Raw genomic sequence first — 23,772 nt, 5'->3', positions numbered from 1 at the left:
GGTACACTGTGGTCATAAAGGGATGGACATGGTCAGCAACAATACTCAGGTAGGCTGTGGCGTTTAAACAATGCTCAATTGGTACTAAGGGGCCCAACGTATGCCAGAAAAATATCCCCCACACCATTACACCACCACCACCAGCCTGAACCGTTGATACAAGGCAGGATGGATCCATGCTTTCATGTTGTTTACGCCAAATTCTGACCTTACCGTCCGAATGTCGCAGCAGAAATCGAGACACATCAGACCAGGCAACATTTTTCCAACCTTCTATTGTCCAGTTTTGGTGAGCCCCTGCGAATTGTAGCCTCAGTTTCCTGTTGTTAGCTGACTGGAGTGGCACCCGGTGTGGTCTTCAGCTACTGGAGCCCATCTGCTTCGACGTGTTGTGCGTTCAGAGATGGTCTTCTGCATTCCTTGGTTGTAACAAGTGGTTATTTGAGTTACTGTTGCCTTTCTATCATCTTGAACCATTCTGGCCATTCTCTTATGACCTCTGGCATCAACGAGGCATTTTCGCCCAGAGAACTGCCGCTCACTGGATATTTTCTCTTTTTCAGACCATTCTCTGTAAACCCTAGAGATGGTTGTGCGTGGAAATCCCCGAAGATCAGCAGTTTCTGAAATACTTAGACCAGCCCGTCTGGCACCAACAACCATGCCACGTTCAAAGTTACTTAAATCACCTTTCTTCCCCATTCTGATGCTCTGTTTACAACTTCACCAGGTCGTCTTGAGCAAGTCTACATTCCTAAATGCATTTAGTTGCTGCCATGTGATTGGCTGATTAAATATTTGCGTCAATGAGCAGTTTAACAGGTGTACCTAATAAAGTGGCCAGTGAGCAACTGTTCTGCTACTTGTTCCCAATGTGTTCAGTGGTATTTTTAAAACATTTCTGTTTCAAAGTAATATTTAATCTGTTTCTGATTGTTTGGACTTTAGTCTCTCTTCAAATAATTAGACCATTAGTACCAAAAGTGGGTACAGTACTTGGCAAAAATCAACACACATTTTCGGGAACTGCGGGATCGCTGATTCATATCCTGACTTCTTTGATAATAAAAAGTGTAATCTCTGAGCCAATTTGACACACATACAGAGTTTAGACATATTAAAATCTTCCAGATCTTTCAAACATGATTTTAATTGAGTTTTTATACACATATCTATATGCTTTAATGGATACTCCGTCTTGTGGTGTAACTGAAAAACTACACTTAAATAAATGCTGATTGGCCGATGCAGAGCAAAGTGAACCCACTGGGGTGTATGGTTTGACCATGGCCTGTATGTATCAAGGGGCTGATCCATTCACAGCATGGTAGGCCAGCACCAGAGTCTTGAAGCAGATTTGGACCGCCACTGATAGCCAGTGAAGGGAGCGGAGGAGTGGTGTAGTGTGGCAGCAGGGTGAACAGGTTGTGGCTGGGTGGCTGTCATGGGTATTGTCTTTTAATGTTCTTTGAGCTCTGCTCAGAGACCAAACTGATAACCCTAATGCTCAGTAGATGAGAACCATTGATGTTCTGGGCGGTTTTAATCATCCACTGAAAAGTCTTTGCACATCCAACAGCACTGATACAGCAATACCCTCTGTTGCAGACTTTACGGACGGTGTCATACTGATGTCAGTTTGTAATGTTTCCAGTCGGGATGCTTTTTATTGCTCCTCTGTAAAAGTTAACAAGAACTTTGAAGAACATTTCTTCAAATAGATCTGTTTCTGAGCTTCTATACCAGGGTGGAGATGTAAGATGACAATGTCAAGTTCTTGTTTGTAATCCGGCCAATGATGATAGTCATCCACAAACTGCACAACAAAGTTGGTGTATAGCTTGAACAAGAGGAGGCTGAGCACACAGCCCTGGATGGCTCCGGTGTTCAGCAGTAGAGTGGAGAAAGTGTGGCCGCCAATCTGGACCGTCTTTGGTCCAATTGTGAAGAAGTCTAATATCCAGAGCCCAGAGTGCTGAGCTTGCAAATCAGTTTGGGGGTTATTGTGTTGAATGCTGAGCTGAAATCAACAAACAGCAGTCTAGTGTAAGTTACTATTTTAAAGGTGTGTGAAGAATGAGTGGAGACGGCATCCTCTGTGGATCTGTTGGCTCTGTATGCAAAGCTAGCTGGGATGTTGTTTCTGCTGTGCTGGAGAACCAGTTTATCATAGCACTTCATCAGAATGGGGGTGAGTTCCACAGGTAGTTGTTAAGACTATAAACTGAAACTTGCAGATGTTTTAGTACAGGGATGATGGTGGCTGTCTGGTGACTGCATGGGGGAACACACTATCAGTAATGACATTGACTAGCTGCTTGGAACATGTTCTTAGTACACAGCTAGGGATGTTATACGCCCAGCAGCTTTGCTCACATTAATGCTCAGAAGAGTTCTGCTCACATCCACTCTGGATACTGACAGTGGCCGGTACTCTGGAGGCTGGACATACTTGGCAGCTGGCTAATTGTTGAGGAGATCAAAGCGAGCAAAAAAGATGTTAAGCATTTGGAAATGTGGCCTCAGACATGATGTTTAGCCTGTGATGGTCTATTAATAAAGCTACTAAGCTGTCCTTAAAAGGCTCCGGGGAAAGAAATGGAAAATTGAACAATTCTATGACAACTGGGGAAACTCCATCTGCTGATAAAGATAATGTGTTTTGATCAAAAGCTTCTCAACAGCTAATACTGTAGTAAGATTGTTGTCTTAATCTGTTGATTATGTGTAGCCACACTAGCTATTAATGCTTTAGGCTACTTTGGTTCAGACTGAAATATCTCAACAACCCATGAAACTTTGGTCCCTAGACGATTTTCTGATGCCACCATAATATTGTTTTAAGTGATGTTTTGTAAATTGTGCATGCTGTTTTTCTTGCAAATTGTTTGTATTGTTATGTTTGTAGTGTACTGTGATGTTTTCTTTAAGATCTTCCTGCCCAGGGACCACATATAGCTAATATATAACTCTGGCTCAACCGTTGTATTGCGCATGGACCCTGTTACATACACTAATGAACTAAACTAAACTAAACATGAGGATGACATGTGTGGGTCCATACACACATTGGCATTCCCCTTGGTGTTCAAAATGACTAGTAATGCTTTGACAACAGTATCACCACTTTGTTTCACTACTTAATAACAAATACTGAGCTGCTTTCTCTTTCTCTCTGTCCTGTCTAGACATTGATGAGTGTCAGATGGGGACACATCGTTGTGGAGTGGGTCAGATTTGTCACAACCTTCCTGGCAGCTACCGCTGTGACTGTCAGACAGGCTACCAGTATGACACCCTCCGCAAAGTCTGCACTGGTAGGTATTGCTGTGACAGATTTGTAAGATTATGACGAGTACACAAGAACAATATCACAAAGTCAGGATCAGGCACTGGAAAAAGATCATGAATAGAAACAGGAACTAGGCAATAGAGTGATGAGTGATGAAGAGAAATGGGTGTTTGGAGAGAATGCAGATACAACAGGAGAATCGGTCAGAAATCATCACAACAGAAAAACATGTATTAACTTATATACCGTATCTAAAACTACAATCCACACATATCTTTGTAGGTGAGCTACTTAACTAACCTGCTGACCTTTCAGAACCAAAACAGCCATGTCACAATCAATAGAGTTGGTCTTTCCATTAGAAACCGAGTTCATTGTTTTCTGTTAAGATTTGCTATTTAGCTAAATATGTGGCTCTTTAAATATAATGCACTATATTTTGAATTATAATTTTTTTTTTTAGATTGTTTAAAATGTCATCAGGGTTTGTTTTTTTTTTCTACAAAAAAACATAATGCCACTAGATACATTTTAAAATGTGTACATAGAAATGTTCCACATAGCAGCTTTAAAAAAACTAAAAAAGATCTGTATGGATATGTTGAAAAGGATCAACACTGAAATCATTCCGCTGGGTAAGACTGTCAATGAACTGTTACAAAACAGATCCTGGATGCACAACCTGTTCTTTACAACGCCGCAAGTTCTGACTGTCAAAACACTAGAAACTTGTGTCTACCTGACTGTTTCTCTCCCCTTGTGGAGCAGTGATTATAACCAAGACTTAATCACCATCTGTTTTTCCAAAAATAGCATGAAGCTTTTTATTAAAAATAACATTTAGAGAGCGTCTCTTTTACATAATTTGTTGACATTTCTTAGCAATAATTAGCAAAGGTAAAACCAAGATATGTAAGATATGTTATTGATTGACCAATGCACCTCCTTCACTGTATGAGGGGGAGGCAGTAGACCAGTTTGTGTAGGATGAAGAGTAGGTTGGAGGTGTGTTCCAAAATGAGAGGAATGAGAGAGATCATGTATGAACAGCATTAGTTTTGTGCTGCACTGACTGAATGTAGTTGGTGACAAATATTCAATGTCCCAAGAAGGAAACCTGTTAGTTAATTAAAGTTAATTAAAAAGGATCATATAGTAATCTGGTCATTGTAATAAGGTGGTGGATAGTTTTGCACAGAAACTGGTGAGAAGGTAACATATTTTTAAGGTAAGGTGGCAGAGGTGGAGAGGAGGTAGAGAAAAACCACAGACATGTGGAGTAATGTCTACATGAGCAGAGAATGAAGTTGCGCTCCCTCTGTGTGTGTTTTTATCCAAGCTTCTCTGTGCTTTTTTATGTAGCCAGTCCGCACGCTCATGCATGTTTGTGCACATGTGGCTAGCTAATGGCCGCCTGATAACGTCGTCCGAATCATCTGTGTTGTTGTGCAGATGTAGCACCCACTCTCAGGTTAATACTGTTAGCGGTGCCAGCACTGTTGCCGTTGTTTGCACTGTTAGCACTGTTAGCATTTTTAGCTGCTAGCCGTCTGCTCAGCCACCGCCATGGTGAGAACAATGTGGAGGCAATAGATATCTTTTGATTTCCTTGTAGGGCACCTTTTAAATAAGACATTGGACATATTACTTATGTCTTGTATATTTTCATGGTAAACTGCAGAAATTTCATACATCCAAACTACATTTTCTGAAAGTTAATGTTACTAGTGTGAGTTGGGCTTTTACAAGGTGAAAAAGTGAATATACACATCACTGGTTGTGTCTCTGAATGGGAACTGGCATTGAGTCCTGAATGGCCTAGAGGTATCTGTCTGCTGTCTAATAGCTCCTACTCCTGCACTGACAGATGTAAATGAGTGCTGGCGCTATCCTGGCAGGCTGTGTGGCCAGACATGTGAAAACACCCCAGGCTCCTACCACTGCTCATGCACAGACGGCTTCTCCCTCGCATTTGATGGCAAGAACTGTGAGGGTAAGCTAGACTGTTTTTTTTCTCTAAAATAACGAGAATTTAAATTCCACCTTGTTACATGGACTGTCTTATTTTCCTTAAAGATCTTAAGGCGTAGAGGTATGCCTCTGGGGAGAGCGTTGGCATCAAAAGCCAAATGCAACCTTCACATATTTTTGGACACAATATATATTGATATGTCCTCTTTAGTAAGTCTTTGTTATCAGTAAACACTGTTGTCTGTTGGAATTTAATCAAGTCTCCATCTCTTTGGATGCGGAGGTGTATGACAGCGCATACATAATGGTTTCCAGGTTTAGGTTCCGTTAGTCTTCAGTGTGTTGAAGAGAAGGTGCTGCTTTAAAGAGCATAGCTGACTAGGACCATGATTCACATATCGGGGAATTAAAGACTACTTTTAGAGATGAAATATTTGCACTTGTTAAGTTTGGGGCACAATCTTCTTTTAGAAGAAAACAAAACTAAGTTGTAAGTCCTAAATACATCTCTGTAATGATCTTTACTGATCTCTAGTCTCTACTTTAAATGAACACAGACAAGGCCATACATTAAACATCTTATAGTTACATTTATATATTTATATTGAAATGTTTAATAATAAACACATAATAATAGTAATAATATTAAACAACTTAATAAAATATCTTAAATGGGAGGGGTGTCATGGATTCTCCAAATCCATGATTCGATGTGACCTTCGATTGCTATGCTATTGTTCGAGCCTGGATTCGTAAAGATCAACAGATCATTGGATTTATGCCTTGATAATTGTCATTTAGATTTAAAAAGATAGACAACAGGGTATAAAACTGATGCATCCCCTTACGCCTTTGGGAATGTACCACTCTAAGGCCATATGATCAACTTTAAATAATTTATTTAAAATGTAATAACAGTAACTTATTTCACCAGGGAACAAACTGTAGCCTACACAAAAACAAAATGAGCCACTAGATTTGCAAAAGCTTGAGTTTATTTTTTAACTGTGTGCTGTTATATTGGATGCATCGCTGCCTATAACTCAGAGCCTCATCTGTCGGTACGTTGCTTTCGCTACATTAACTCTTTTACTGGGTTAGTTCTCCGAGGCTCTCATAGCTGTCCCTAATACCTGCACTATTGAGGCTTCTCCTTCCCATCTCAACACTGAAGAACTTACATCCTTATTAAACACCACCTGCTCTTCTTTTCTAAATTATGTTGCTCCCCTTAAACTGAAAAAGCCTAAACCTAAAGGTTTGCCTTGGCTTAATGAGACCACCAAAAAGGAGGGAGTGCAGAAAATCAGAAAGAAGTTTGATAAAAAGAAGTTTGATAAGCTTCAAATTTCCTTCGAAGTTTTAAGAAACAATCTTCTCAAACATCAGGAAGTATTTAAGGCTGCAAGAGCAAAATACTTTTCTGACCTTGTTTCAAACAACTCTCCCAAGGTCTTATTCAGCACCATCAGCTGTCATTTGCCCCGCCCCCAGTACCAGTTTAGACATACATGTCTCCTGCACAGTGTCATTTTTTACAATTTTTCACTGGCAAGATTGATGCTTTTTGAATAAACATCCTCCAAACCCGATCCGTGATCTAGCTGTTTTGCTGTCTTGCTGGTCTGTTCATCCAGATTTTACTATTTCAAACACATTGGGGTGTCCCCACTGCCCTAATGAAGGATGTCTTTGACATTACTGGCCCCAGCATCTTCTCCATTATCAACAGCTTTCTGGCCACTGGTACCATTCTAACCTGCTTCAAGCATGCAGTTGTCCAACCCCTCTTGATAACAAACAATTCCCAACCCTGCCTTGTAACTACAGACCTATTTCTAAACTTTCATTCCTTTCAAAGGTTCTCAAAAAGGTTATTCTCAGTCAATTGCTGCCCTACCTACATCTAAATAACATCTTGGAAATATTTCAGTCAGGTTTTAGGGCATACCATAGCACAGACACTTGCCTTGGTGAAAGTGTACAACGACCTGCTTCTCTCTATCGAACCTGCAGACTGTGCCATCCTGATTATTCTACAGTAGCCGTATCCACTACAGGGTTGGTGTTGATGGCACTGCCTTGAACTGGTTCACATCAAAAATAGAAGCTTTTCTGTCAACCTGGGCAACTTTTCTTCTCTTACTTCCTTAAGTTACACTGTATTGTGTTTGATCTGCAAGCTCCGCTTTTGTGAGTGTTGTTGTTTTTCCGCCCGGCCAGACTTTGGTTCCCGCATGCGCAAAAGACGCACATCAGAATCCACAAAACAGAGCTGAAACGTCCGCTAACCGCCACTATGGAACATCTAGGTATATTTTCTTTCACAAAATAACACTCCAGTTCGTGCCATTACGTTATCGTGTTAAACACGTTACACCTTTATCTGTACCTTTACGGTGCAGGCGCCGTGCAGCAGCGAGAGACCATCAGGGGGAAAGCGAGAAATATACACAAATTTATTATATTGTAATTTATTCCCATGCATGCTGCTCAGAGTAATCTTAGTCAGCGGCTTTTCTGGCAGCATCCAAGCCTCTCTAACTCTCTGCTCACTAGTGTTACAGTCTCACTCTGAGCTGGTGTCTGTATCAGTAAAATACCGTTCAAAATTACTGAACACATGTAAGGATACAATGACATTCACCATCTTTGTCTGAATCTGTCTGAGCTTCTCCTGTAATTTGGCAAGCACATAACCCACCAAAGAGCATGTGGTAAAGTATTATTTTAACTCTATCCAGGTATTCACCCTTCTTTTCACCGTTCACCATTTACTTTATTTAGGTCATAAGACTTTCATGGCAGCTTTTGCACTCATGATGCATACACTGTAACGTTGCTACCGTAAACACCTGCACGAGCACATCCCGAACGAGCACTGCTTTAGTCGTAAAAAGACTAGAGACAGTGGTATGACATCAACTCTTATCACAGTCAGATAAACCTTTGCCTACTTTTGCAGCGTATGAAAGCCTTCTTGCTTCAGCTCCTGTGGAGTCTCACAGCTCTCCAGAGAGATGTTTCAGCATGTCCAGGCAAGGTCTTCAAGACAGATGGGCTGCAAAAGTTCTTGAAAGCACCGTGTCTGATGAATCTTGATCCGTCATAGTTGGGTGCGATATTAATTCATTAGATTTCTCACTATAAAGGTTTTCTATACGTAATTCGGAGCAGAGGGATTGTCTCCACACGGTTCTCACCATGGCCACGGCTGAGTCAGCGACTAGGCGCAAACGGTGCTAACAGCAGTTTCCCTGACAATGCCATGGGAGGGATGTTGTTATCACCTGTAACTGCTGTATATGAGCAGAGCGGCGGCCATTAGCTAGCCACACATGTACATGCGGCCGGCCCAGCTAAATTAACAAAGCTCAGTAAACTTAGATTACAATACACACAGATGGAGCGCAACCTCATCTCTGCTCAGGTAAACATTACTCCACTATATCTTTACATAGCAAATGGCTGTTTGCTGCTACAAAAATGCTTTGAATGCCGTATATAGGACCTTTATCATCAAAATATAATATTCAATACGGCTTATAGTAACAGAGAGGGTTAAACACTTTTGATTAACTACAGGTCTAATATAAAAATGTATTCCTTCACAGTGAGAAAATCACAGGGTAAACAATGCATTAACCCGAAACTTCATACTTTATCATTCTTCATGGCACAGCCATTGTAGTTGGATTAATTGACAAGAAACCATGTGCTGATTGACATCAGCTGAAGTTATTAAGTGATTTAACAACCTTTTACTTCATACTTTGGCTTAAAAAAAGTAAGAAAATACAGTGTTAAGTCAATAAAGAATGCATCCACAATTTATGGCAGAGATTTGGTCAGCATCTTTTCACTGCCTATGAAAATTGGAGCGGGAGATAATGCGACACTCTATATATTTAAAAAATCTACTCTGCCATCTGCCATCCAAAATCCTCCCACTCACCTCACATGCTCTGGTTCTGAGCATATAATGTAGTCTCTCAACAGAAGAAAATCCCTTTTGTGTTCCTCTGTGATCCATTTGGAATGTGGAATCTAATGGATTTGTGAGCTAAACTGACCCAGAAGTCACTAAGTCTCTTGTGTTCTGCTGTCAATTTTGTTAGCGTCTCTTTCGCAGAGCTAGAGAGCAATATAACCTTGGCTGTAAGGTGTCTTTCCTGATACGTTTACTGTTGAGTTGGAAAAAGTTAGTTTCCGTTCCAATGGATGAGTCTTTAGCATGGTTTATTAAAACAATTAAAATAAAAAACACTGAGATTCAGTTGTGAGACACAAATATCTGTAAGAAACACACACATGTCTGTTGGTTGAGAAATGAGGCTCAGCGTAAGTTCAATAAGGAACACTATCTTTATGCTTAACTCATTCACAATTCTCTCTCACTCTTAACGCTTCTTCTTAATCAGCCAATCATGTCATTGCTGTCAAACTTAAAATCTGCTCTCCTTGTGCTGCTGTCAACTGTCCTTTAGTTGAAATCTTTGTGGTATGGCAAACGTCCACATTGCATTTTTTCCAGTTTCCGTTGGTAGCAGCAAGCGTGTGTCCGATCCCCTACTGGTAGGGGGAGGATAAATATCTCTTCTTCTGTTTGTTCTCCCCTTCAAGCAGCCTCATCTGCTACTCCAGGAGATTATTTTCAGGCCTCCATGTTGCAGCATGCCTACATCTTTAACCAGCACTTTACATACATTTTGCGCTCAAGCCGCTCAATACTGGCCTCTGCCGATTAAACACTTTAAGGTAAACCATGAATCTAATAAGCCCTTATCAAAAACACCACTTCGAAAAACATCTTTATAAGTTCTGGTAGTTTTCGGCATCTAAGTGACTTGAGCTGGTATCCAGAGGGAAGCCAAAAACTATTCTAATTAAGCATTTATTGAATCTCCTAATACGGAAGACGCCATTTTCTGCATTACCTGCGGGGGCCTCATCTCTGTTCATTCACTGCCTCTCCGTCTCCAGCATGCTCCCAGCATCGTAGCTCCATCTGGATTCCTCCATAGCAGGAGAACCGGCATGGAGGTCATGTGATAAAACTCCCCTAATACCTAAAAATGTTCAGTGTGTCATATCTGAACTGTCTTCTCACCCAGATTCAGCGTTTGTACCTTTCTCTTGGATAATTATTTTGCACTCTTAGTATCACGGTGGGATCACTTCCGCCAACACAGAACACAGAACAAAGATCTTCCCCGGAACAACAGGGGTTTTGCCAATATAACTAGTGCTGCTCTGCATAGAAAATGACACGCTGAGCCAAGCGCTGACTACACCGGAGCTCGTCATCTCATGTTGTTACCATAGTTACTACCACGGTACGCGAGACATATTACTAAAAATATGAAGATTCCCGGAATGTGGAACGTTCACGCAGTACCGGGCCATCTAACCCGAGTAGGACTACAAACTCAGTCAGAGATCAGCACACATTTTGGGGACAGTTTACATTCACTTTGGGACGGTTAAAAAAGTATTTTAGGACGGTTCTGGGATGGTGGTGAAAAATGTTAGTCTAGATTCTGTGACTTTTTTATGGAGGAGTGGATTGAGCAGTACAATATCCGGCTGCTTATCGACATGCAGAGATACGTCAAGAGGAGGATCGACAACATTGCCCAGAATATGCAAGGAAGCAGCCACCAGAAAAATACTAACCACTGCCTCTGAAGCATCATGTTTCAGAAACTATGACATTTGAGAGTTTGTGGCCGTAAGTTGCCACTAGTGTGAAACCTCTCTCTATTTGCAATCGGAGAAAGTGAAGCAACATCCTCGCCTCTCAGGCATGAGACGTCCACCTAACAAAAACAACACATAAATAGCCAAATAATAAAATCAATTTAATGCTAGCCAGCGTTCCAAAGCAACCACCTAACCCTAACCCAGGAAGGACTATTTTATTCTGAACATTAATGTTTATTAATTAAAAATATATAATTCGAAATATGTCTATAACTTTCATATTGCCATACTTGTTGACCGTTTTATAAAAGCAACACTATTCATTTGGATTGACATCGACCGGTACCCTCGTGTATGTGCCAGTTCTTGCGTCGGGGGTCCCTGCCCACCCCAGTTGTGCCTTGTCTTGTGATTAGCTCCTTGTGTATTTATACCTGTCCGTTCTTTGAGTTCTTTGTCAGTTTGTTTGTCGTCATTCCCTGTGTGGAAGTCGGATCGTTGCTCCTCGCGTTCTGCCTGTCTTAGTTTCCCAGTGTTTTTTACTTTGTATTCCTATTTGGAAAAATTAATTGTTAGTTTATTCTTTAGTTCCTGTGTCCGGCCTGTTGCTGTTTCTACAGCCCGCTAGCTTCCAGTTTTTCTTGCAAGGCTTTGTCTCTGCGTGAAGCATAAACTAACATTGACTTAACAGTACGTCTATTCAAAACCCTGACTATAAACAAACATTACAACAATAACGCTCTGAATGACATTAAATGAAATCAATACAGGTACATTGACAGATGTTAAAGTTAAACACTCTTGCTTAGCTATGTGCCAGGGCTGTGATAAGTGATGTGATAGGATTTGGTTCTCAGACCTTAAATTCTGTTGAAGTTGTTCTCTACAGACCTTAATTTGGTCTCTTGACCTATTATTTCAGTTTGGTGCTTACTGATATTTTATCATGCTGTATGTGCTACCATCTATGGTCATCGTGACCTCATGCAGTATTTCCAGATTGGTCGTGAGACCTTAATTTCTGTTTAGTCTCATGACCTTTTATTTTAGTTTGGTCCTTGCTGAGCTTTTATTATTTAGTACATGCTGACCGTAAAACTATTTTTGATGGTTAACTTATTTGCCGTTATCTCATTTACAATATTAGTGTTTGCGGCCATAAGTTATAATTTCAGACCTATTGGGACCTAATTGATCGCATCATATCAATATGACCTCTTTCATGGCCTTATTTTAAAATTTGGAAAAGCGTTATCTAAATGCAGTACATTTACTTTTTAAAAAAGTAATCACTCAAAGCACTTTACAACACATGTCATTCACCCATTCACACACATTCATACAGAGTCAGAGGCTCCATACAAAGCCGCACATCCGTGGGGATAACCATTCACACACACCATTGACCATCGGGAGCAATTTGGGGTTCAGTATCTTGTACTTTGACATGCTGAGTGCAGGGGCCGGGGATCGAAGCATTTCTGTGTCATATTTTTCTTTCTTTTTGTTGGGGAAGGGGGTGGGTTCCCTATTCGACCACCCTCCCTTTAAATATATGACGTCACGATGGGGTCTAGTAGCCAAAGTCTATTTACTTTTCTTATTCTTCTGTGCACGTCAATAAAACTATTCTTTCATTCAGAATGAAGTCTCTCCTGATTGCAATGAAGCTAAGCATGAGTTCAATCAGGAAGACTATCTTTTATGCTTCATTCATTCACAATTCTCTCGCTCTCTCACTCCTCCCACTTCTTCTCAATCAGGTGATTAAGTCACAAGTCCACTACTCTCTTCATCTCATCACCACCTCCTCCAGCCCTTTTACTTATAGCTTCATCCCCCCCCTTTAAACTATAAGACATCACGATGGGTTCTGGTCGCCAAAGACTATTCATGTTTCTCATCCTTTTGTGGAGGATAAAATATCAAAACAAGCAGGATGTTCCTGCTACACACATTACGGTACAGCTATTATTCAGGGAACTTAATCAAGTTGTGATGGTTGCTGTTCACAATCCAAAGGTGAAGCTTTGCATTTCCTCAGGTTTTTGTTTCTTATTATAAATGTTTGTTTGAACGACATGATCATCATTGTACCTTCAAAATGTCTGAAGTGGTCATTCCACAGCGCACTCACCCTGAAATCACTACATCAACTCCTTTTTCTTTTCTTCCGATGATGTTTCTGTCGGTGGTGCTCCTTTCTGTTTCTGTTGAATTTGTGTTCATCACATAAAGGATGAAGCTGGCAGTTATTTATGTTTTCATTAAAGTTGAGAAACCCATGAAAATATCAAAACCAACAATGTAACGTTTGCTGAAAACTAAATTGACTAACAGTTTTTGAAATTTTGAATATTCTCTTCTGTAGAAATCAATGGGCTTGGGGCTATCAGTGGGTATTGAGTTAGCTAACGCTTATCAGATAACACATTTTTAAATGTATTCTTTTCATAGGATTTGTTAACTATTCTAATAAAAAAAAAATGTTTTTCTTTTCTGTGCTTAGATGTAAACGAATGTGACAAAAAACCCTGTAGCCAGGAGTGCGCCAACATCTACAGCTCATATCAATGCTACTGTCGCCAAGGCTACTACCTGAAAGACGACGGACACACATGTGAAGGTATTTTCTACTAAAGTTACTCGGTAGAGTTGGTGGAGATCAAAGCAAATCTAAAAGGAGAACACTCTGCTCCGTGTGTAACTGTGACTGATTGCTAACACGTTATTAAATACAACGTTATAGGTATAACATATGTCAGAGGTACACTCAGTGACCACATTATCAGGTACACACACACACACACACCACACACCACACACACACATTATTGGAACCTGCTTTTAGCTCCCACACAGGGCTCTAATCTGACTGCTGAGATGTGTGTGTGTGTGTGTGTGTGTGTGTGTGTGTGTTTCTTAACAGATATCGACGAGTGCTCCCAGAGCATTGGGAACCTTTGTACCTTCCAGTGTGTTAATGTTGCTGGCAGCTACCGGTGTGCCTGTCCTCCTCATGGATACGTCATTTCCGCCAATGGACACACCTGCAGAGGTGAGACCTCAGTGAACAGTGTTATGGTCCGGCTGTAAAACCACAGCAAATAAGGGAAGCGCACGCGAGGGATTAACAGAAATAAACACATTTTATTTAAAAGAGGTTGAATTAGTTTAACAAATGTAACAATATGTGAATTCTAACATACTGCCATGTTATATGGTTGTCTATATGCAAGTGACATTTCGAGACTTACGATCCTCCTGAGAGACGGGGAGGACTGCAAGAAAAGTAGCAGCCTGCCATTACTCTGCCTCACATGTCACAGTCCCGTCTCACAGGGAATATACTTAGGGATGAGAACAAGGATCATTTATTGTCATTCCAGAACATGTCAAAGGGAACAAAATGAGGAACTCAGGTCCTGGTGCAGATACTAGTAATAAACCGAAAGCAAGCAATAATACACAATTAAAATATAACAGTAATAAATATATACAGTAATATATATATTTTAAAAGACTATACAATCTAAGATCTAAGGTGGCTAAGTGGGCCCTCAATAACAATAAAAAGATAATGGTAGTAATGCAGTCGGTTCAGTGGATAGCAGCAAATTGTTCACTGAGATGCACAATTGCTGAATCTCACAGCATCAGGGGAGAAGCTGTTACTGCAGTGTGTGTCTGCAGCAGAGCGGGCAGTGGTGCCGCTCTTCCTAGATGGAGAGGTTGTCTACTCTGCACCAGGGCGCTCCAGAAAGCAGCTTTAAGAAAATATGAGCTTAATCCTGAACTCTGAGTTGATTTAACCTGAAGCGAAAGTTTTCAGTTCAAGAACACCTGATCAGAGTTAGATCAATCAACTGTGAGTAGAACCTGAACCTAAACACCATCATCAATGGAGCTCTGATTATATGATTCACCATGGCAATAGGTAAATAAAAGGCAAAGCCTCCATTTTATTCCAGTGGTCGCAGATATCCAGTATTTGTGCACAGTTATTTTTTTTTAAGAGCTCGAGTCACAGTGGGAAAAGTGTCAATAATTGAAGACAAAGTTTTATTCAGAGAACATGCTCCATCAGTGGGACTAATCACATCCTGAGTGATGGAGATAATTATTCTTTGACCAGACGTGTCTCAACTTTCATACCGGTTTTTACAATTGAACTGAGATTACACATGATGTGCAATAAACATTTCAGTGCCACGCACCAACCATGTATGTTACTATGGCTACTTCTCAAAATAGGTTTTTCTTATTTTTATGTCCCCTAAAATATCTTACCTTGACTTTACTGATTAGTATTTGAACAAAATGTGTAACTAGAGAGGTGTTTTCACTTTCCTCTACTGAAGGGGGAGACGTCTGTGCACTTATCTAAAATCTGAGACTCAAACGTACGAAGGGCAACGAGCTACATTTGGTACGTCACACATTCGAAAGCCAATCTCTGTCTAATACGCAAATGCTGATACATATCGACACAACATCGGCAGAGAAACCTGCAAGGAGTGCAGAGCGAGCTCATCAATACAGACAGCGAGAGTTTCCAGAGTAGTATAGTGAAAGATTTGACAGCAAACATGGTAGAGTGCAGGTTTTCCATATAAATCGGCCCCTGAGCTTCCACTGAAAATCTCACTAGATAATATTGTATGTTTCACAACCACTGACGTTACATTACGTTACGTTGAAAGGAGCCAGTTGAGGTGGTTCGGGCATCTAGTAAGGACGCCACCTGGGCGCCTCCCTAGGGAGGTGTTCCAGGCACGTCCAGCTGGGAGGAGACCCCAGGGAAGACCCAGGACTCGGTGGAGAGATTATATCTCCTCACTGGCCTGGGAATGCCTCGGGATCCCCCAGTCGGAGCTGGAGGATGTGGCCCGGAGAAGGGAAGATTGGGGTTCCTTACTGGAGCTGCTGCCCCCTGCGACCCGACCCCGGATAGGCGGTAGACGATGGATGGATGGATGGATGGTCAACCACTAACGCTGTATTCAGTGAAACAAGACAAAACATATTTTAACAGCTCAACACTACAGGACAAAACATGCATTGGGTACAGTGTAAGAGAAACGTGTGTGTGTATCAGAGAAGGTGCAGGGCAGTCTGTTGAGTAGGATGTGTGTGTAAGTGTGTGTGTGGATGCATCTGTAGAGGCATGGTACTGTATATACATATACATACATACACATTTCACTTGTTTTGCTTTGTTTTCTTTTATTTATACATTTGTTATTTGGGTTTCAGGCCACCCGAGCCAACAAATAGGGAAAAGAGAGGAAAGACTGATACATGTAATACCTCTAAAGAAATATAGAAAATAATAATGCAACAAAAAAAAAGAAAGTACATTTAAAGATAAAACAATATGTAGTGAGTTGAGTTTTTAAAAACTTTTTTTACTTTGGAAAACCATTTTAAACAAAAGTATTTATACATACATTAAAACTTTAATGTCATCTGAGGTATATATTATATTATTTGTTTATTTTGTATTATTATCCTGTAGTTCGTAATAACATGACTTTGCAAACATTGTATGCAGTCATGCCAATAAAGCCATCAATATGAAATATAATAAAGTTAATAAAGCCCTAAAAATAGTAAGTAAGACCTTGAGTTGGGATTGTTTTGTCGAACTGTCAAATCTGTTTCTAAAGATGAATGAGTCATGTTCCAAATGATGTGATATAATTTGAACAACAAAAAGGATACTGTTCAAAATAAAACTGCTTAACACTGTAAGTTTGTTTATCCCTTTTATTTATTTCAGATATTGACGAATGCACAACTGGTACTCACAATTGTTCATATGGACAGAGCTGTTTTAACCTCCAGGGAGGCTTCAGGTGTTTCTCCTTCGACTGCCCTCACAACTACAAGAAGGTGTCAGACACGTGAGTCATGTTTTTCTCTCACCATGTTGTTTTATAAACGATAAACATTCACAGACACTCGTACATCGCTGGCTACACCCCAACAACAATACCATGAAAATACAAGAATACATTAAACACGGTTGAAGGTTAATTTATTCTCATTCTACAACACTGAGGTTCAAGTTGTAGTCCCTTTATGCTACACAAGAAAGAACTAAACTAAACAATTGTAATAGTGGAGTACGTTGGATGAGTTGAAGAGTCTCACAGCTTCAGGAAAGGGGTGTGTGTGTGTGTGTGTGTGTGTGTGTGTTATGGTTTTGCTGTATGTTGAGCAGAAGGTTATTCAGATTGATTTCCTCCTGATAAGAATTCTCATCGTTGTTTGTAATCCATCTGATAATGGCGGTGTCGTCCGCAAACTTTACAACAGAGTTCTCTCCATGTCGGGGGTTGCAGTCATCGATGTACAGCATTGTTGGAACACTGTACGCCTCACACCAGTGTCACCATTATGTTGGGGGTTCTGGCGTGTGAATGGGCAGTGTGTGTGTGTACAGTTTGTTTGTCAGTGAATAAATGCTACAACTCCTCCCAAGAGTAAGTAAGCCCCAAGCTAAGCTCCCGTGTCTTACTTGCCACCTGCTGATTAAAGGTGTTCAGCCCCGAAGTTAGTAACAACAACAACTTAAGGTGGACTGACCTTTAAGGTGGACCAGCTCTATTCATATTTTAGTGACAAGCTGGACTGGATTAAAAATAATAGATTGTTTTTCATTTAAATATCTGAAAGAGCTCATATTCAAATCAAATTTGAGTTGCTTTTTGTGAGTTGATATGAATATATATGCAAATTATATAATTTCTCGTATCATGGCAGACTTTGTGATATCGGCAAATATCATCGCGCTGTCCAAAGAACCAATAGAATATCGCATTGTGATGAAACTTGTGATTTACACCACTAACCCCACCAGAGTCCTCACCTTTGCTGCATGTCACCCTCGCTCTCTCCCCCTTTACAGTTTACTGTGTTGATCTAAAAAAATGCAAAGATTCCAAGAATATAATCTTAAAAAAAAAAAAATCTGCCCCTCACCTGCCATCAAAACTACACAAACGGCAACAAATACATTAAAAAATAAATTTCTACTGCACTGATGTTAACAATCTGCGTGATCTTGATTTATATTACACATAACAATAGATCCATAGAAAACCTGAACAGCAGATAAAAGTACACCCCTACACTATTTACCACATGGTATCTCACGGAAGCTTTTATGACATCCTCCTAGATCCATCTTTTTTATATACGATCACATCATCTTTTCTGTCACATGGATGTTATATTTGTACTACGTTGTTTATCCTGTACACACGACATCTATTGCACATCTGTCCATCCTGGGAGAGGGATCCCTCCTCAGTTGCTCTCCCTGAGGTTTCTTCCATTTTCCCCCTTTAGGTTTCTTTTAGGAAGTTATTCCTTGTGTGATGCGAGGGTGTAGGGACAGAGGGTGTCGTATCCTGTACAGTCTGTAAAGCACACTGAGACAAATGTGTAATTTGTAATATTGGGCTGTATAAATACATTTATTTATTTTTGATTTTATTCAAATTGGTACTTAGATCCCTGGGGACTCCAACAACAATCAAACAACATTTAACACTACATTCAATCCATCATCATTTCGGCAAAGGTTATAGCCTACCTAGGGCTGTCAACATCAACACAATTATAACTCCATCCATCCATCGTCTATCCAGGATCAGGTTGCGGTGGCAGCAGCTCCAGTAAGGAACCCCAATCTTCCCTTCTCCGGGCCACATCCTCCAGCTCCGACTGGGGGATCCTGAGGCATTCCCAGGCCAGTGAGGAGATATAATCTCTCCACCGAGTCCTGGGTCTTGCCCGGGGTCTCCTCCCAGCTGGACGTGCCTGGAACACCTCCCTAGGGAGGCGCCCAGGTGGCATCCTTACTAGATGCCCGAACCACCTCAACTGGCTCCTTTCAACGTAAAGGAGCAGCGGCTCTACTCCGAGTCTCTCACAGATGGCTGAGCATCTCACCCTATCTCTAAGGAAGACGCTAGCCACTCGTCTGAGAAAACCCATTTCGGCCGCTTGTTCTTTCGGTCATGACCCAGCCTTCAGGACCATAGGTGAGGGTAGGAATGAAGATCGACCCGTATATTGAAAGCTTTGCCTTCTGGCTCAGCTCTCTTTTCGTCACAACGGTGCGGTAAAGTGACTGTAATACTCCTCGCTGCTCCGATTCTCCGGCCAATCTCTCGCTCCATCATCCCCTCACTCCCGAACAAGACCCTGAGGTACTTGAACTCCTTCACTTGGGGTAATGGCTCATTCCCTACCCGGAGTAGGCAATCCACCGGTTTCCTGCTGAGAGCCATGGACTCAGATTTTGAGGTGCTGATCCTCATCCTAACCGCTTCACACTCGGCTGCGAACCGATCCAGTGACTGTTGAAGGTCACAGACCGATGATGCCATAAGGACCACATCATCTGCAAAGAGCAGCAATGAGATCCTCAGGTCACCGAACTGCAACCCCTCTCCTCCACGACTACGCCTCGATATCCTATCCATGAAAATCACGAACAGGATTGGTGATAAAGCGCAGCCCTGGTGGAGGCCAACATTCACTGGAAACGAGTCCGACTTATTGCCGAGTATCCGGACACAACTCTCGTTTTGGGCGTACAGGGATTGGATGGCCCTCAAAAGTGACCCCCTCACCCCATACTCCCGCAGCACCTCCCACAGTATCACCAGGGGGACCCGGTCATACGCCTTCTCCAGATCCACAAAACACATGTAGACTGGATGGGCGTACTCCCAGGCCCCCTCCAGGATCCTTGCGAGAGTGAAGAGTTGGTCCATTGTTCCACGAAACAGGACGGAATCCGCATTGTTCCTCTTCAATCAGAGGTTCAACTACCGGCCGAACCCTCCTTTCCAGTACCTTGGAGTAGACTTTACCAGGGAGGCTGAGAAGTGTGATACTCCTATAGTTGGCACACACTCTCTGGTCACCCTTTTTAAATAGGGGAACCACCACCCCGGTCTGCCAACCCCTAGGCACTGTCCCAGACTTCCACGCAATGTTGACGAGCAATAATAACTCATTAACACTATTTGTTTTAACACCACTATTTTTTTGATGATGAATTATGAAGAAGCCGTACATCGTACTCTTTCACTGATAATGTTTGTGAACAACAAATCTTTGTTAAATTTGGCAGGAGGAGCGACTATTAACGTTAGCCGTTAGCTGCGCAGTCCTGCTTGACTAATTAATAACATAATTTACAGCTAATGTACAGAGGTGCCATTGACCTACATTATGATGAGTGCAAGCTCTATTCAGTAAAAATTTACACAGTGACTTTATTTATTTTTATTTTTCGATAGATTTCCCCTGAGTTCGCCCCTAGCTGTGCTCATCCAATGAGAAGTACTGTACATCCGTGTCCATGCAGTGCAGTGTAGTGCACAGAAGGGACTTTTTAGCTGTGAACGGTAGGGGAGCAGTACCATGAAGTCAGATGGCTTTGATCAGCTTGGTGCTTCCAAGGGATGTCTCTACAGCTCTCCCCAGTCTGCCCTCCAGACAGAAACAGCCGACACACCCTCCACTCAGCACACAGTGGGAGTCGTATCAATGTTATCAAGATATACCTTATTAAACTCAGTGTGACATGGCTTGGCTCGGCATGGAGAGACATCTTTCATTCATGAGTAGACTTGGCAGCCATGGACACCGGGATGAGATTAAAACGTCTTGCGCTCTTATTTTACTGCCACCATGTGATTAATTGGAACAGGGTCCAAGGTACTCTTGTTTTGGCATGAGCTGTTAAGGTGCGCTACATCAAGCTTTACTCCAGGCTGTAAATTCTAATGTGTGATGGATAAGCAGTCACAGAGCATCGTAACACAGACTGGGAAAGCCCTGCAAGTGGCTACTGGAGGACACCTGCTTTCTTCACTCTACTGTATGTCTTTGTAGTTCTATGTAGTAATAGGGACTAGCAATGCTACATGCGGCGATGCTACCATAACAATAACTTTTATTACTACATTGCTAAATTTTATCTGCTGCACAGATTCTGCATCTGCACCACTCCGGATGGCCCGGGCGCTGGACAGGGCGTAGCGGACAGGGCGAAGCCTCTCAGGATGGCGAACAGACAACAGGGGCGATGGGTGGTGCAGATCTGGAGGGCGACCAGAATACTGGAACAACTCTGGCAGACGGAGAGGGGGGACAAGATGGGTGGAGCACATCTGAGGGATGGGCATAAATACAACCAGATGTGCAGAACAAAAGAGGAGGATGGGTAGTAGGTAGATAGGACCGCTATAGTGTGCTGCCTGGAGGTCGTTGACGAAGGCTGCATCCCCCTAGAGGACTGCTGGGAGCTGGATGACTGGACCACTCTGGAGGCCGGCTGGGCAGGTGGGATCTCACTGGAGGACGGACACAGAGATGGGACCCCACTCGAGGATGAACCAGTGGACTTGAGGTTAGGAAAGGCAGCCAGAAACTGATGACCCAGCTTTAGGTTTGACCCATGGAGAGCTGAACAGAAGGCCAGCTACAGGACAGTAGAGCAGGTGGCCGGTGAGAATTCTGAGAGGTCTAGTAACATACATAAGGTCTGGCTGTCGGCAGAGACTGCCAGCTGCTGTGGGTCTGGCAGGGCCCTCAGAATGTGTGGTCGACCGTTGGGGCTCTGGTGGGGTATTGGCTGGTGCGTCTACTGGGAACCAGGAACGGGTGATGTTCGGAGCCGCCAACTAGAGATCAGAATAAGGTGGAAGTTCTGTGGCGCTGAGAATTGATGAGGGCAAGTTGCTGGGCACTGGACAGCTGAGACAGCCAATGGTGGAGCCATGGCAACCACACCTTCTGTGGCCCCTACTGAATCCTGTGAAAATGGTCAGGAGAGTAGTTCATTGATGGCTCAGGGGACTCAGGGAAGGCAGGCATTATGGGTTTCTAATCGGGAACAGGTAGCAGATTGATGGCAGCCGTGTAGGTTGCACACACACACACACACACACACCCGGGGACATGGAAGATACATGTGAGTGGGGAACAAAGGGAAACACAAGGGAGATATAAGGGCACAGACATGGCTGTTTTTTTTAACTTAATACACAATACAATGTACATTGATACTTATTCAACACACACACACATAGATTACAAAGTGCAGTAAAAAAAAGACATATGTATATAGATGTATATCTATATACACCTTAACAGCAAAAGCTCTGTCCCCTTTAGCCTTGGACCTTGACAGCCAACCGGTTCCATCCTGTGGACCTCAGACTGTGTGCAGGTTGATAAGGGACAAGTCATTCATAGATCTAGATCTGTTATTACACTAGCTGACAATTTTTATAGAGTTGAGTCTATAGATGTTTTGCTGTTTCATGCCCATTAGGAGACCATTACAATAACATAAATGTGAGGAAAATAAAGTGTGTATGTTTCAGTGTCTCTATGGATTTTGGAAATATTTTTAAGATGCAAGTACTAAAAACAGAAAGATTTGAGAAGGGATAAATAATATTTACAATAATATAAATAATAATAGTATTAACAATGAAGTTAAGCCGATCAATAAATATAAACTCAAAAGGCAATTACTTAAATCTCTTTAAATAACTTTTTGACTCTTATATCAGCATGGGAACGTCATTAGAAAACCACAGCACATACATAATACTAGAGGAACATACAAAAACTATTTTACACTGATATTGACAAATGTAGCAGAACTCACAATCAAGCTAGACAGGAGGAATACACTGAATATATTTCTTTTGACCAATAAAACACACTTATGAACATGTTTAATGTTTTAAGTGTATAGTCTATCAACACACCTAGCCTCCAAATATCGTCATGGTCATCAACCCTCTTCCTTTCTCTCTCTTTCTGGACTCATTTTCAGACGCTGTGAGCGGATCAGCTGTCCCAGTAACTCCTTAGACTGTCAGAACTCCCCAGTCCGCATCACCTACTACCAACTCAGCTTCCAGACCAACATCATCATTCCTGCCCAGATCTTCCGAATCGGACCATCCCCCGCCTATTCTGGTGACCACATCGTCATCAACATCATCAAAGGAAACGAGGAGGGCTACTTCAGTACCAGAAAGCTGAACAGCCACACGGGCGCTGTCTACCTGCAGCGAAAAGTCCGGGAGCCCAAAGACTTCCTGATACATGTGGAGATGAAGCTGCTGCGGCAGGGGACCTTCACCTCGTTCCTCGCCAGGATCTATGTCGTAATCACGTCCAGTGCTATGTAACAGCATGGAGAAACCTAATATGGGGAAAACCTTTTATTTGTGCAGACTCTTTTTGTAATGTCCCCCCCACAATCAATCATTATTCAAATATCTTGTAAAATGTTGCCAAAGACAAAGATCTTGCTTGTTTCTTCAGATTTTCTGTGACAATCATAGAGAAACCTCGTATCTGTACTTACAGTATTTAACATATTTTTCAGTTTGACTATCGCTAATGTAATTTAGCTTTTATGCACCACCATTGTTAGGGTCTACTGCTGCACACGTCACTGCACACTTCTGGGTCACATATTTCCACGTTCTCCATGTGTGTCCACACATTGGGCCTCTTTAGCCAGCACCCAAATGAGTTAATGTGGTCAGACAGAAGTAACAGATCCTTCAAATAGTACATTTTGTTCAGCATTTGTTGTATTTTAATTTTTTTAAGATGTGATCACATGTTCAGTGTAATTCATACTAGAAAACAAACAAGTCATGTATGGTAAATATCAGCATTGAAAATATTAATGTAGCGTTATTATTGATCATTTTATTGTCATGTGTCATATTCTTTCCTTTATTACT

General features: G+C 41.8%; 1 protein-coding gene across 3 annotated transcripts in view; it reads left to right on the top strand.

Annotated features, from left to right (window-relative positions):
* The window catches only part of fbln2 (fibulin 2), a 70,845-nt gene extending 47,110 nt beyond the window's left edge, over positions 1-23,735 (top strand). For 2 of the 3 annotated variants that reach the window (XM_029432319.1, XM_029432320.1), the window contains exons 12-17: positions 3,189-3,317; positions 5,160-5,285; positions 13,476-13,592; positions 13,896-14,024; positions 16,749-16,872; positions 22,845-23,735. In XM_029432319.1, the coding sequence (XP_029288179.1) occupies positions 3,189-3,317; positions 5,160-5,285; positions 13,476-13,592; positions 13,896-14,024; positions 16,749-16,872; positions 22,845-23,205 (986 nt within the window). In that variant the 3' untranslated portion in view covers positions 23,206-23,735. The remainder of the gene's footprint in view (positions 1-3,188; positions 3,318-5,159; positions 5,286-13,475; positions 13,593-13,895; positions 14,025-16,748; positions 16,873-22,844) is intronic. The other variant, XM_029432321.1, reaches the window with a different exon arrangement.
* The last annotated feature ends 37 nt before the right edge of the window (positions 23,736-23,772 follow it).

Source organism: Cottoperca gobio, chromosome 5, assembly GCF_900634415.1.
Source record: "Cottoperca gobio chromosome 5, fCotGob3.1, whole genome shotgun sequence".
Lineage (NCBI taxonomy): Eukaryota > Metazoa > Chordata > Actinopteri > Perciformes > Bovichtidae > Cottoperca > Cottoperca gobio.
Note: the sequence above shows the minus strand (reverse complement) of the source record. Positions and strands in the feature narration are given on the sequence as shown.